Source organism: Panthera uncia (assembly GCF_023721935.1).
Source record: "Panthera uncia isolate 11264 chromosome B3 unlocalized genomic scaffold, Puncia_PCG_1.0 HiC_scaffold_1, whole genome shotgun sequence".
In the NCBI taxonomy this organism is placed as follows: Eukaryota; Metazoa; Chordata; class Mammalia; order Carnivora; family Felidae; genus Panthera; species Panthera uncia.
The window spans coordinates 112,671,148-112,685,895 of NW_026057582.1; the positions used below are offsets into that span (position 1 = coordinate 112,671,148).

At 53.8% G+C, this 14,748-nt stretch overlaps 1 protein-coding gene across 2 annotated transcripts; it reads right to left on the bottom strand.

The window, feature by feature from the left end:
- Positions 1–222: 222 nt before the first annotated feature.
- Positions 223–13,910, bottom strand: LOC125910141 (cholesterol side-chain cleavage enzyme, mitochondrial). 2 transcript variants are annotated; one of them, XM_049613859.1, is made up of 9 exons: positions 13,611–13,910; positions 9,866–10,021; positions 7,223–7,422; positions 6,172–6,375; positions 5,352–5,509; positions 2,278–2,444; positions 1,719–1,797; positions 1,026–1,223; positions 223–579 (listed from the first exon to the last, which is right to left on the bottom strand). In XM_049613859.1, exons 1-9 carry the CDS (start codon positions 13,877–13,879, stop codon positions 448–450), a joined length of 1,563 nt encoding a protein of 520 aa, XP_049469816.1. In that variant the 5' UTR covers positions 13,880–13,910; the 3' UTR covers positions 223–447. The 2 variants fall into 2 exon arrangements, with proteins under 2 accessions (XP_049469816.1, XP_049469817.1); XM_049613860.1 differs by lacking the exon at positions 13,611–13,910 and adding an exon at positions 13,115–13,556.
- Positions 13,911–14,748: the final 838 nt, after the last annotated feature.

Below are 14,748 nucleotides of genomic sequence, written 5' to 3' on the forward strand. Positions count from 1 at the left end.
TGGCAATAGCCCGCCACCCGCTCTGCCTTGCCCCCAGCCCCAGGCAGCAAGGGGGTTAATCCTACTGGCTCCTGAGCAGGTGGGTCCCAATAGAATTGGCTTCAAGTGCAGCTGCCCTGGGTGCCCCATTCGTGCCCAGATCCCGTTGCTGACCCAGGTCAGGGAGCATCGTCACAGGAGCGATAGATCACTCGGGAGTCGGACGGAAATGAGAACACTTCACACGGTTCGGCCATTTATTGCCTTCATGGGTCAGGAAAAGAAGGGGAAGAGGTGGCGTGAAAGAGGGGTGCCCTGGCCAACTTTCTCCTCCCAGAGCTGGCCCAAAAGGAGCAGGGGAGGGGGGCTGAGGACTGAAGAGCAGAACCGCCATGGGCCCCACCCCGACCTTCCTCCAGCACCCCTGCTGGCCTGAGAGGTGGGAGAGGCAGCGTCCACCCTCTCTAATCACACCTGGGGTGGGTCCTGGCTGTAGGGCTTGAAGGTGAGGAGGATGGGCTTGTCGGGCATCAGGATGAGGTTGAATGTGGTGCCCACATCACTGAGATGTTGCATTTCAACTCTGAAGTTCTCCAGAATCTGAGAAAGAGGGGTGGTGGGCTTAGGGGAGAGGTGGGGAGGGGCTGTCTCCCCCGGGGCCAGGCTCATTCACCTGTAGGTGTCACCTGTCGTGAGTGACTGGAGGAACTCACCGCCAGCTCCTGTTTGGCCCTGCACAGCGCCTGAAAATGCACGACTAGTACCTCGTCCCCTCGATCAGCCTTATAGCTTCAACGAAACCTTGTCCCCCCCACCCCCGTACCCGTCCCATCCCGCTTGGGGGAGAACAGATGGCCAGGGGACACCGATGGGCCATAAGAAGATTAGCCCGAAACTGTCAGGGAGGAGGAAGGCAAATAATGGGAGACAGATGTCCCCAGCCCTGTACTCCCTGGGCTCTGGGCAGAGATGAGAGTAGGAGGGTCACTGCCTTCATTAGGGCCATGGCCAGCCCAGGGTGGGCAGATGCCCCCAGCCGGACTCACATGGATGAGGAAGAGGGTCATCTCGAGCTCAGCGATCCGCCGGCCCACACACTGCCGCACACCCCAGCCAAAGCCCAGGTTCCGGAAGTGGATGAGTTCCTTGTCGTTACTCAGCCATCGGGTTGGGTCAAACTTGCCCGGATTGAGGAAGAAGGTGGGGTCTTGGCCCAAGGCATAGGTGGACACCTGCACCAACGTCTGGGGACAAGGTGGGCAGAGGCCTGAGAGGCTTCATCTACTCCCAGCCGGGAGCATTAACTCAGCTTCCCCACCCCCGCTCCCCAGCCAGGCTGCCCAGTGTTCCAGTTCCAGCACGGGACCCTGCCCACCGTGTGATGTTGAAAAAGTTCCCACCCCCTCCCCTGAGCCTCACCCATCAGATGGGCAGGACTGAAGACTCAAGGCCAGGGATGGCTCAAGGGATTGTCCAGCCCTTTCCTCAACCCCAGAGGGCTCCCGAGACCCAGTGGGGCCTCCCTCCTAACCCTGGGCTCCAGCAACATTCCAGGGACCATCACCCACTATGCCCAGTACTCCTGCCCTTCATTCCTACTTGGACTGCTGCACCAGCCAGCTCCAGGAAGAAAGAGGGGACAGAAACCCTCGTCGCCACCCATCTGTGTGCAACTGCAGTCTGTCCCCAGCCTCCTCTGTCTGACTGGCAGAGCCGCCAGCCCCCCCTGCTGCACCCACCTTGGCAGGAATCATGTAATTTCGAAGAACCAAGTCATTTTCAAGGTATCTCTGCAGGGTCACGGAGATGGGGTGGAGTCTGCCGGAGGAAGGCATTCAGAAGCTGATGCCCCAGGGCACCCGGGTGGCTCAGTCAGTTAAGCGTCCAACTCTTGATTTCGGCTCTGGTCACGATCTCACGGTTCATGACTTCGAACCCCACGTCGGGCTCCACGCTGTCAGCTGTCAGCGCGGAGCCTGCTTGGGATCTCCCTCTCGCTCTCTGCCCCTCCCCCGCTTGCGCTCATTCTCTCTCTCTCTCTCTCAAAATAAATAAATCAACCTTAAAACAACAGAAAAGGAAGCCGATGCCCTGAGGCCTGGACAGAGCCTGTACACCCAGCAAGGCATCTCAGCCCCAGTGCCCCGGGGGGATCTGGGGACGGGATGTACTCTTCTCTCCTCCCTCGCCATTCCCAGCTGTCTCCCCGGACTTCTCACTTCCTACCAACGCCCTCCCTTCGGCCCTGCCCAGGGATGTGGGAGATGAGGTGGGTGGGCCTGGGAGGGTTGGGCTTGCCTCAGTGTCTCCTTGATGCTGGCTTTGAGGAGCGGGACGTGCTGCAACATCATGCTGATGTCTCCCTGGGCCTGGCGCCGGGCAGCCCGGACCTCCTCCCGCAGCATCTCCTGCACCTTCAGGCTGCGTGCCATCTCGTACAAGTGCCACTGCAATGTCATGGACGTCTGGCAGGGAGTGTGCGGTGTGGAAGACAAGGAGGACCCGTCACTCCTGAGGCATCTAAACCCATGCTAAATTCTCACTTCCAAGGATCTTTGCCCACTCTCATCCCTGCATCCAGAGGCCACCGTCCACGAAAGCAAAACACGGTTTGATAGGCAAACGTCCAGAGCGCCTGCCTCACCCCCCAGGCAGGAATGTTTGGGGCAGCAGTTGTCCCTGCCCTCGTCCCCGATGTCACCAGCGCCCACCTGTTTCCCCAGCCAGCAGAGTCACCCATACAGCTGGTGCCTTCTTCCAGAGGACTCCAGAGGCCTTTGGAAGCCAAATCCTACTACTGTAAGGGCTGTACTCCCCAATGACTGCCATCCCACCCCTCTCCCGTTAGACCTTCCCCAAACATTAGCCCTTGCCTGTGGGAACAGAAAAGAAAGTGAGGCCCAAAGATACTGAAACCAGAGCCACCAGACCCGTTTTCCATCCGTGTTGCAATTAGCAATGCGGTCTATCCTGGGATGGACCAGCCCATCTCAGTATTAGCCGGAGGCAGTGACCAGTAGCCCTTCACTGAAGCGTGAGTGACACTCGTCAAGCCCCACAGTCCAAGATTCTTCACGGGGGGGACCCCAGGCTGAAGCAGCCCTCCCTCCTGGGGCCAGGACATGCTGCTATCTGACCAAGGGTCATATTTTGGTCTCCTCCTTCCTCCCAGGAGGAGCACTCCGGAAAAAATGTCATGAGGCCACTTCCCAGCTCCAAATCCTCACCTGGCCCCAGAAGCTTTTGCCTGACCCGTGAGGCTCCCCCCAACACTTGCCTACCGCTCCCAGGCCCCCTGCCCCCTAATGTTCTAGCTACACACAGCTCCCAAAGCCCAGAAATCTTCCTCATGCTGTTTGCTCATTCTAGAATTACCGCCCCCACCCCCGCCGCCCCCCGCCAAACCTAGGAGGCAACGATGTACTCCTTTAAGGCTCAGATCAAATGTGTGTAATGGTCTTATCGCCTCCAAGGCCTGACATAAACTAGGTACTTGAGAGATATTGAATACGATAGTCAACTAAGTTACCAACTGTGTGACCTTGAGTAAGTTACTTAACCTCTCTGTGCGCCAGTTTCCTCATCTAAAACAGAGGGATAATAGTAACATACCTCATAGTGTTGTTTGTGAATACTAAATGAGTTAATACATGTGAAAAGCTTAGGAGCCTGCCTGCCATCTAGGACAGGCTTAATTTTTAAATTTTTTTTAATACTTATTTTATTTTTGAGAGAGAGAAAGAGACAGAGCATGAGCTGGGGAGGGGAGGGGCAGAGAGAGGGGGAGACGGAATCCAAAGCAGGCTCCGGGCTCTGAGCTGCCAGCACGGAGTCCGACATGGGGCTCGAACTCGCTGTGAGATCATGACCTGAGCTGAAGTGGGACGCTCAACCGACTGCGCCACCCAGGCGCCCCTAGGACAGGCTTAAAAGATGTTACCCAAGAATAGGTAAGCGGTTTTGTCTTCTACATAACTGACAATGAACTAGGTTTAAAATATGCTAAAGGCTCGGCTGCATCCTGTCCCAGAGACCAACAATCTGCTGTTAGAGGCAAACAGAAATCCGATAGGAGGAAAGAAAGTTACTAACCCGAGGGCTTTGGCACGTGTCTCCCTAGTCCTGAAATTTCTGTTTCTCCCTCCTCCCAGCAGCAGCCTTCAAGACACAAGCTGAATGTCGGCTCCTCTATGGGGCGCTGTCCCTGTCCTACAAGGCCACTGTTTTCTCTCCCTCCTCTGGGCACCGGCAGTGCTCGGCACATGCCTGGTCAGCGGACCCTACAACACGGCGTGGTGGTCATCGGCGCCCACGCAGCCTCCTCGTCGTGGAACGAGCCAAATTCACAGGCTGAAGTCCTGACCCCCCAGTACCTCACCGTGGGACACTGAGGGCCGTGGGGCCTTTCAAGAGCGAACTAGGGTGAAATGAGGTCACGTGGGTGGGGCCTAATCTAACAGGACTGCTGTGCTTCTAAGAAGAGGAGGTTAGGCCACAGACACACGTGCGCATGCGTGCACAGACCCTGTGAAGACACAGGGAGAGGACAGCTATCTACAAGCCAAGTAGAGGCCGCAGAAGAAACCAACCCAGCCACCTGGCTCTTGGACTTCTAGCTCCAACTGTGAGAAGATAAATTTCTGTGTTTTAAGCCACCCGGTCTGTGGTACTTTGTTCTAACAGCCCCGGCACGCTGATATGCCCTTCCTTCCCGGGCCCTTTGGGACATTTGGGGTCTATAGCATTCACCTTTATAGTCTCGATGCCTGAATCACAACTAACACTCCATAAACACTAAATAATGAGCCCTCACCATCACAGCGGCCTGGGAAGCTTCAAGATAGTGGTAAAAGGGACCGCACACAGGCCAGAGACATGTTGACAGTCAAGAAGTTTCTGGGGTATTGTACCGCCTGTGCAGAGGGCCTGAGGGAGACACCGCAGAGCATGCCTCCAGACACAGGGGGGCACCATGGGGGACTGACGTCTGGAAGGTGGAGGATGTTCTACTGGCTCCCAGATCTTCTGCGGTCCTGCCTGCCTTCCTGAATCGAGTGAGCTGTGTCCTCCACCTTTGATTGGAGCAGCCCTCCCTCCCTCAAGGGCTCCAGGCACGAACCTGGGCCCGCCACCTATGCCCGGTTGCTCTGTTCTCACAGGCCAAGCAAACCTGGCAGATCAGCCTCAAGTTATGCACCGTGGGTGACCATGTGACCTGGCCCTTCCTCATCCTAGAGGATTAGGATTTAAGAAATGCAGCCGGAGAAAGGGAGGTCCACCCCACGTGGGTAGGGTTTCAGGCAACGAGGCGGATTGGTGGGGAAGGGGCACGGGGCACAGGAAGGGACAGGATGTGCCTTCAGCCACCTCACCGTGTCCACACCCCCTGCCAACATCTCTGTTATGTTGGCCTTGACATCCTCAAAGAGCAGCTTGTGACTTCTTAGGAGGCGTTGGAGGATGCAGGGGTAATTGTTGAAATCTCTCTTGTGCCTCAGGTCCCAGTAGAAGTTCTGGGTGTATGCCTCCGCTGTGCAGGAGGAGAAAGGAAGAGTGAGCTCTCTGCAGGTGGGAGGGCAGGGGAGGGCAGGCACCAAGGGCCTCGGGGTTCAAGAGCCCAGCTTGCTCGGCTGCCACTTTACTGAGCACACACTCTCTGCTAAGCCCTTCATATCCATTTAATTCTTGACCACAGCTCCAGGGGGGGAGGTGAGATCATCCCCATTTTACAGATTAGGAAACAGAAGCCCTAAAGGGGAGTGGCTTGCCCAAGGTCACGAGAGTGTCGGGGGTGGGGGGGCAGAGCTGGGATATGGTTCTAGGTCTGAGGTCAACACCACACCCCCATCTGCCTTCTCCACCCTACCTTACCAATCTCGCTCACCAAAGTCCTAATATGTCACCAAGCACAGCTGTGTCTGGAGCACCAGTCCTTAACTCTCGGGAGATCCTGGACTCTTGGGAAGAATATGATGTCTTTGATCCTCTTTCTAACCATCTCCAACAGCCAGCCTTTAGGCCACCATGGACAGGAGTTCCGGGGCCTTCCTGCCCCTCTCCCTGCCCACCAGAGAGCAGAGATTTCTTACCTTTCCCTGCCCCCCCCCCCCGCCCCATCTCAGGCCTGGGTTTCCCACCCTCTGGGGTAGACAGGGCTCTCCTGGCCCCCAGACATGGCTAACCAGCCTTCACCTTTATTGAAAATCACATCCCACGCAGCCACATGGTCCCTCCAGGTCTTGGTCTTGAATAGACGGAACAGGTCTGGGGGGAAGCTGAGCATGGGGACACTGGTGTGGAACATCTGGTAGACAGCGTTGATGAACCGCTGGGCGTCAGGGTCCACCACCTCCTCCAGCATCCCCAGGCGCTCCCCGAACATGACGTTGGTGATGGCTGCAGGGGGAGGCAGAAAAGCCCCTTTCAACCTGGCCATCTGAGGGCGTCAGCCCCCAGGAACCCCACCCCCGCCAACCCAGAGGATCTCCTGCACCCAACCTCAGGCTCCTTCAGTAAAGAAACTGAGGCCTGAGTCCCAAACAGTGGAAATGGCAGGACTGAGGGAAAGCTACCCTCTGGGAGCCACTCGGGTCCTTGAGAGGGGCGAGTAGAAGACCCTGCAAAGGGTGGCAGGAAGCAGTCTCCAGCAGGGAAAGTGCCCAGGCGGGGCTGAAACTGCGCCTCCCACCCTCCAACAGCACCCCAAGCAGCCTCTGGGCTTTCCTCCTGGGAAGGGAGATCAATTTCTCATCTGGAAGTGACCAAATTGGCTATCTCCTGAAACAGGTCATATGGGAAAGTGGATTGGCCATCCAAGACCCACTCTGGCTGGACCTAAAAACTCCCAACCGCCCCAAGTGTTTCCTGCCTACTTGATCAGGAATTTGAATGTTGACTTCATACCAAACTCTGGACACCCCGAATCTCCTGCAATGACCACATGATCGCCATCAAGCCACAGGCCTTTGCATGCACCATTCCCTCTTCCCATACTGCCTGACTCCTTACCCCATCTATAAAACTCCTACATATCCTCAAATACCCCATTTAGATTAACCACCCAACTGTCCCTTCTCCTCCCAGACCTCGAAGGTCAGTGTCCCAGGAGAGAGAGAGGTAGAGGATGAGTCTAGCAGTTCATCCCAGAAGCCAATCCCAATGCTTCTTCAGGATCTGTGCTGGGTCTCAAGGTAGGAGGCTGGGTTCTCCCACCCACAGGACCACTGCCAGGCAGTCTCCTTACACTCAAAGGCAAAGCGAAACAGGTCGTCACTGATGTCCCCTGAGAACTTTCCGGAGCCCTGCAGCTTGATGCGCCTGTGCAGGACTTTCAAAAAGTCCTGAGACACTGGGTCCAGCAGGGGAATGAAGTTCTTTGTGGCCTCTGGAGACATCACCTCCTGGTTCAGGGCCAGTCGGTCTTTCTTCCAAGCTCCTGACTTCCTGAGAAAACACAGGCCCTCAGGCCCTGATGGTCACAAACCCCAGGCCTGGCAGACACAGAGGGGGCTGACTCGACTTTTCCAGGAGGGTGAGCCACAGCTCAGAGCCCGGCACTCACTTCCACCCCCATCACTCTGGGCCTCCCATCTCCCAGCTTCTGCCTGGCATAGAGGCAGGAAGAAAGAGGGTGGGGGAGAACAAAACCCCGACCTCCCCCCACTGCCTCTACCCGCTGCTGCTGTGGCCAAGAACTCCTATTCTTAGAACCTCAAAGTAACTTTCAAATCCTCTAGTGTTTGCCTCAGAGCCACACATGCCTTTCCTCTTGGCTGATGCTCACCTCCTGCCATTCAAGTGCCCCTTGACTTCACCTTTTCTGGCCCCTGCACAGACACAACTGGCCAATCTCTCCTCCTCTGCACCCCCGATATGTCCCACCAGCGCCACTGGTGGGGGATCTCAGGTGCCCTGAATTGGGTCAATGATAGACCTCAGCTTACGGCCCATACTTGGAAAGAGATCCACACAAAGCCCTTTTAGTAGTTTGAGGGCTTCGCTTGTTTATAAGGATATTATTACAAACTCACCAGGCAACACGAAAACTAGGAACTTGACAGTAACTTACATAGGCCGACCTGGTCCTCCCACTTCCTGCCTCCCTGGCCAAGGGGATCACCCTGACTCCTCTGCTTGTTTTTGTATATAGTTTGATCTATAATTATTCTAAAAATGTATACTTGATGAATGGATAAAGATGTGGTATATATATACAATGGAGTATTACTCAGCAATCAAAAAGAATGAAATCTTGCCATTTGCAACTATGTGGATGGAACTAGCAGGTATTAGGTTAAGCGAAATTAGAGAAAAGACAGATATCATATGACCTCACTCATATGAGGAATCTAAGGTACAAAATAGATGAACATAAGGGAAGGGAAGCAAAAATAATATAAAAACAAGGAGGGAGACAAAACATAAGAGGCTCTTAAATACAGAGAACAAACTAAGGGTTGCTAAGGGGTTGTGGGGAGGGGGATGGGCTAAAATGGGTAAGGGGCGTTAAGGAAGACACTTGCTGGGATGAGCACTGGGTGTCATACATAGGGGATGAATCACTGGAATCTACTCCTGAAACCATTATTGCACTATATGCTAACTAACTTGGATGTAAATTAAAAAATAAAAAAATAAATTTAAAAAAGGGGCGGTGCCTGCGTGGCTCAGTCAGTGGAGCATTGGACTTCAGCTCAGGTCACGATCTCACAGTTCATGGGTTCGAGCCCCACGTCGGACTCTGTGCTGACAGCTCAGAGCCTGCAGCCTGCTTCGGATTCTGTGTCTCCCTTTCTCTGCCCCTCCCCTGCTCACGCTCTGTCTCTGTCTCTCAAAAATAAATAAATGTTAATAATAATAATAATAAATGTATTCTTGTTTTCAGCTTTTTAAAAAAAATTTTTAATATTTATTTTTAAGAGAGAGAGAGAGACAGACAGAGTACAAGCTGGGGAGGGGCAGAGAGAGAGGGAGACACAGCATCTGAAGCGGGCTCCAGGCTCTGAGCTGTCAGCACAGAGCCCGAGGTGGGGCTCGAACTCACGGACCGCGAGATCTTGACCTGAGCCAAAGTCGGTGCTTAGCCGACTAAACCACTCGAGTGCCCCTGTTTTTTAACTTTTTTAAAGAACTGTCATGACTTGCTTTTTCCTCAGTTTTACACTTCTAAGTATCATCTGGATGGTTGCGGGCCACTGAGTCCATTCACTTTGACTGGCGTGTGCCACCACTCACTCATTCTCGCTCCTGTCGGGCATTTAGGTGGTTTCCTGGGCTTTGCCGTTATGAACAGCCCTGCTCAAACACTCTAGCTCACGTCCCCTGGGGACCCGTGCTTTGGCGTCTATTCCCGAGCGCAGACCTGCTGTCTTGTAGGCGTGTGAACACTCAGCCACAGGAGGCGATGCCCAACCGTTTTCCAAAGTGGCGGCACCAGCTTTCACTCCCGCGAGCAAGCCACGAGAACTCTCATCTCTCTGTATCCTCAGCAACACTTGACATGGTCACATGTCAACGTTTGATTAGCGATTTGGTGGACAACTGTGTCCGTTACACTTACATACACCGACTTGTCCGCGATTCTCACTGCCCCTTTAGACTCACAGTGGCGGGGCCCTGCCCTCCTTGTCACTGTACCCCAGAGCCCGGCACACAGCAGGTGCTCAAAAAGATGGGTCTTAAAGCGTGAACCAATAAATGAGAACTGTTCTAGATCTTTATTTACTCATTACAATCTTCAGCCTGAGCACTTCCCTGAAGGCTGGCAGAGCAGTTCACCATCAGCGGCTTTATGGTGACAGGAAGATGCCAGGGATTTGCCCAGAGGCCCCATGCCACAGCTGCCCATCATCTCCCACCAGCTCCCCGGAGATGGCCCAGGACTCACTTCAACAGGACGCCGAGGGGTCTCTGGCAATGCTGGTGATAGGCCACCCACGGTGGGATGGAAAATCGTTCTGGAGTGGGACCCTCGAACTTAAAGAGAAGGGCCACATCTTCAGGGTCGATGATATAAACCGACTCCATGCTGCCCAGCTTCTCCCTGGGGGAACAGAGGGGACGAGCTAGGGTGGGTTCCCGGAGAGCCATGCAGACTCGGGGCAATCAGGATGGGGCCCAGCTCACATATAACCGCCTCGTGGCAAAGACTGCAGAGCAAACAGTCCTGGGAGTGGACCCCGATCCCACAGCACTCCTTGCTGTGTGACCCGAGGCAAGGCGCTCACCCCTTCTGAGTCCATTTCCTTCTTTATAAAATGGAGATACAGTACCTGTCTCACAGGGTTGCTGAAGGACAAGATGATACAGTCTATGGAAGTGACTCCAGTCAGGCATTGGATAAGTGACAGCTTTATGTTCCTCTTGCCATCACGGTAGCTGCTGCCTGGCCCCAGGACAAGCCTGCCCCCACCCAGGGTCTACCGTGGACCATCAGGTCCTCGCTCCCACGCTCTTCTTCCTGGGCGTCCAAAGCCTCAGCACCCTCCCTGCCTCGCACCCACCACAGAGCTCAGAAACAGCGTGGTCCTGTCACCACTGGAGGGACTCGGTGTAGCTTTCTAGGTAGTCCATAGGCCCGGCCAGCCAGTCCCTTCTAGGCTCTAGGATTGCAATTCTGGGAGTAGCTACCCTGCCTCTCCTCAGACTCCAACAAAGCACTTTGTCTCTATACAAACAAAACCCTGGTAAAATATCAGGCCTCGGGCATAGATACCTGTCACAAAGCACTTTACAGTCTCTATTAAAACACCACCACAGGGGCGCCTGGGTGGCTCAGTCGGTTAAGCGTCCGACTTCGGCTCAGGTCATGGTCTCACGGTCCGTGAGTTCGAGCCCCGTGTCGGGCTCTGTGCTGACCGCTCAGAGCCTGGAGCCTCTTTCAGATTCTGTGTCTCCCTCTCTCTCTGACCCTCCCCCGTTCATGCTCTGTCTCTCTCTGTCTCAAAAATAAATAAACGTTAAAAAAAAAAATTTGAAAAAATAAATAAATAAAACACCACCACAAAAGACTCTTAAAGATAGAGAACAAACTGAGGGTTGATGGTGGGAGAGGCACCGGCTAGATGGGTGATGGGCATTAAGGGGGGCACTTGGGATGAGCACGTGATGAACCCCTCAAGTCTACTCCTGAAACCAATATTGCACTGCGTGCTGACTAACATTTAAATAAAAAATTGAAAAACATAAACCACAACTGTGGGGAAACAGCAGAAAAGTCCACTTCTTACTTGCATCTGCCTTTTGCCTAAGAAACTTAATTCAAGATGCCCTATAAGACAACATATAAAAACACACAGGTCCAAGCCAAGTTCTCTCCCCTCCCCCTTCCTCAAAGAGATGGGGGAGGGGGGAGGAGGGGGAGAAAGAGGAAGAGGGGAGAGGGTGCGGTCCCTCATTAAAGGTCCCTCATGTGCACTGACCCGTTGCACCCCAGCCTACCTTCCCAGGTCCCCTTGGGCTTTGTCGGTGGCCTCCCAGAAAATCCCCTCCGTGTTTTTCCAGCTACCAAGCGACCTCACACCACTAGCCCCATCCCCCCACCCAGCTCAGCAAAATCCTTGAACTGCCATTGTTATCAATTCCAACTCTGGGAATCTAGCCCGAGGCAGTGATCTGAAGCGTGACAATGATGCCTGATGGATAAGCCTCGTGTCTAATAGCAAAAAATCCCAGAGAGGGCTGGATGTCCACTTTAAAGAACTGGCTACCATCATAAGGCTTATCCACACTACGGACTACCGTGCTGCCTTTTAAAATTATATTAAAGAGAGAAAAGAGGAAAGAAGTCCTCCATATGTCGTTGTGGGACCCCAACAAACAGCATACATAATATATTCACATTCTTAATGTTACATAAATATTATCAAAATTGAGAGGCGCCTGGGTGGCTCAGTAGGTTGAGCGTCCGACTCTTGACTTCCACTTGGGTCATGATCCAAGTTGTGGGATCAAGCCCTGCATCTTTGGGCCCTCTGAATGCAGAACCTGCTTGAGATTCTCTCTACTCTCTCTGCCTCTCTCCCCCTACATCGTGCACTCTCTCTCTCTCAAATAAAAAATATACATATTATCAAAATTGAGATTGTGTCTGATTGCAATTTTCCATTGTGCTTGTCTATATTTTCTGAATTGTTTATTCTCATTTATTCACAAATGTATCATTTCTGGGCCATAAGTTAGAACATAACAGTGACACTGAACTAGAAGTCAGACAATTGGGGTTCCAAAGATAGCCCTGGCTTCGCCCTGACAAGCTGTGTGACCTTGGCAAGACGCAGGAATGACCTTCTCCTTCCTGGCTCAGTTTCTCCATCTGTAAAATGTGAATAGTAACATCAAATACAAGGATGCGTCGAGAGGCTCAGATGATAGTGACTCAGAAAACAGAAGAGGCTTGATAAAATACGAGTTCCTAGGTTCCTACCTAGGTTCCTAGGTTCCTACCTGAGGGAGAAGCAGGAGGGAAGGAGGAGGAGCCAAGGGAGCAGGAAGCAGGGAATATGGAAATATGGAAAGATCTACCCGAAGGAAGGAGCCATCTTCTCCACGCTGGGCAATGCGGTGGGGGGGGGGGGGGGGGAGCCCTGACCAATGAGCAGCTGCACCCCTCCACAAACACGCCTGCCCTGCCTGCCCTCCCGTCCCGACCCCCCCTTCAAGACAGCCAACATATCCTATCAATGCCCTTTCCCCATCCTGACCCTTTCACTTAAAGGAAAATGCACCGTCCCTCCCGGAGTCCCCTCCCTGCCCCCAACCCGCACCTCCACCACCTCCAGTCTCTTAAGTATCTGCTCAGAACAGAGCCCAGGTGTACCTGGAAGGTGCATAGCTAAATCAGAACAAGTGAGGCCTCCCACCAAGGGCAGCCCGCAGACCCCGTCCCTCGGAATAGGGGAAAGGGGGTGGGGAAGCACATTCAGAGGCTAAAAGACCAAAGGCCCCTTCTTTGAGGCAGAAATCAAGGCAGATGCCTGGGGAAAAGGAGCTGTGGCCCAGCAGAGGGGAAGGGACAAAATCAGCTGCTCCAGAGCCGCGCAGGGCTGAGGGGTGAGGCCGGCACCCCAGCAGATCAGGGCAAGAATCCTTACCTCTCCAGCTTCAGTTTCCTCCCACAGTGGGATGACAAACTTACCTTCCAAGCTGTCTTAAGGATGGCGGAGGCAGGGAGGCAGTTAACAGGGCTTAGGCCCTGATCACCTCCCCCCAGTCAATTTCAAAGCGCGTAGGACCTGGGGCCTCAGGGCTGGGAACTGAACCCATTGTCTGGGAAGCCTTCTCCCTTCTCCTGCCACCAACCCCAGGCAAGGAACAAACAAGTCAGAAGTAGACCAGAGCCTGGAATGGAGGGCAGGACTTTTGGGGGAGGGGACCCCCCCCCCCCCACCGGCCGGCCTAAACCAGCGGTGCGATGTCTGGTATTTCCTGTTTCACATAACCTTGAGGTGCTGGCTGTTTTTTCGAGCCTATAAGCAGATTTATCATCCTAAATTTCTTGACTTTAAGTTCATGTTAATGGCTTTATGTTTGAGACCTCTCTCTTGAACAGTTTTTCCTAACGGAGCCCTGTTATACCTAGGATGGGCAGCCCTCTACCCTATCCCATGAGCCCCACAATCTGCCAGGCTTACCTGTAAATGGGGCCATACTTCTGGAAGTTCTGGAGTTGGTGATAGTGGATTTTCTGTGAGCCCATCTCCCTCCAGAAATTGTACAAGTTTAGCCAGCCGTTGTTTCCCGGGGAGGGGATCTCGCTGAAGGGGCGGGGAATCTGAGTCGAGATCCCAGCCCCCTCCCCAGTGGGCACCCTGGGATGCCCTGGACCCTCCCGTGCGGTGTTCAGGAGGGGCTGGCAGCCTTTGACCAGGACTGAGCGAAGAGGGAACCCCTTGGCCAGCATGCTGTCCCAGGGTGACTCTGGCCCTGGGCCCCTGCGGCCCAGCTTATAAGCAGCAAGTCAAGGCTAAACGAGCTGACAAAGCCGTCAGCCTCCCTCCTTGGCCTGTTGGCTCCAGCCCACACACAGCCCCTCCCAGACTTGGGGTGACTTGGGAAACTTGGGAGACTCAGTCTGGGATTTCTGCAGCCAGAAAGGCTTCCCGAAGCACAGGAAGACCCCTCTGCCTCTGTCCTCACTACAGCTCCAGCAGATCCCTGAAATGGTACAGGTTTGTGCCTTTCCTCTGCTGGGGTGTTGGGGCCTCCGGCTGAACCCTGCTGTAGGGACCCAGCCACTGGCAGACATCCCTCAGCATACACGGACAACCTGGGGCCCAGGAGGAGGAGGTCAGAGCCACCCTGCAGCTTTGGGCCAGCCTGCATCTTAGTTGCGGCCCCATTGCTGATTGAGAGAGAGAGAGAGAGAGAGAGAGAGAAAGAGAGGTAATTATAAACTGTTTTATGTATAATTCGCTGATTTTTTAAAATTCTACTTTTTCTGCTTGGAAAAAAAAATCTATATTTTCTGAAAATGGCAGGTGTTGTTATCATTATTTTTTTAATGTTTATTTATTTGGGGGAGAGAGAGAGCGTAAGCAGGGGAGGGGCAGAGAGAGAAAGGGAGAGAGAACCCAAGCAGGCTCTGCGTTGTCAGCACAGAGCGGGCCTCGAACCCACGAACCGTGAGATCATGACCTGAGCTGAAATCAAGAGTGGGTCGCTCAACCAACTGAGCCACCCAGGGGCCCCAGGACTTATCATTTATTTTTAAAGATACTATCTATAAAAAATAAACTAGGAGCGGGGCTCCCGGGGGCTCAGTTGTTTGAG

What these genes read in the sequence shown, in the direction of transcription:
- LOC125910141 (XM_049613859.1), bottom strand. Translation starts at nt 13,879, where the DNA reads ATGCTGGCCAAGGGGTTCCCTCTTCGCTCAGTCCTGGTCAAAGGCTGC. An exon ending in AAGTATGGCCCCATTTACAG is followed by an intron (nt 10,022 to 13,610) that starts GTAAGCCTGGCA and finishes CTGTTCCCCCAG; the next exon opens with GGAGAAGCTGGGCAGCATGG. An exon ending in GGATGTGATTTTCAATAAAG is followed by an intron (nt 5,510 to 6,171) that starts GTGAAGGCTGGT and finishes CCTCCTGCACAG; the next exon opens with CGGAGGCATACACCCAGAAC.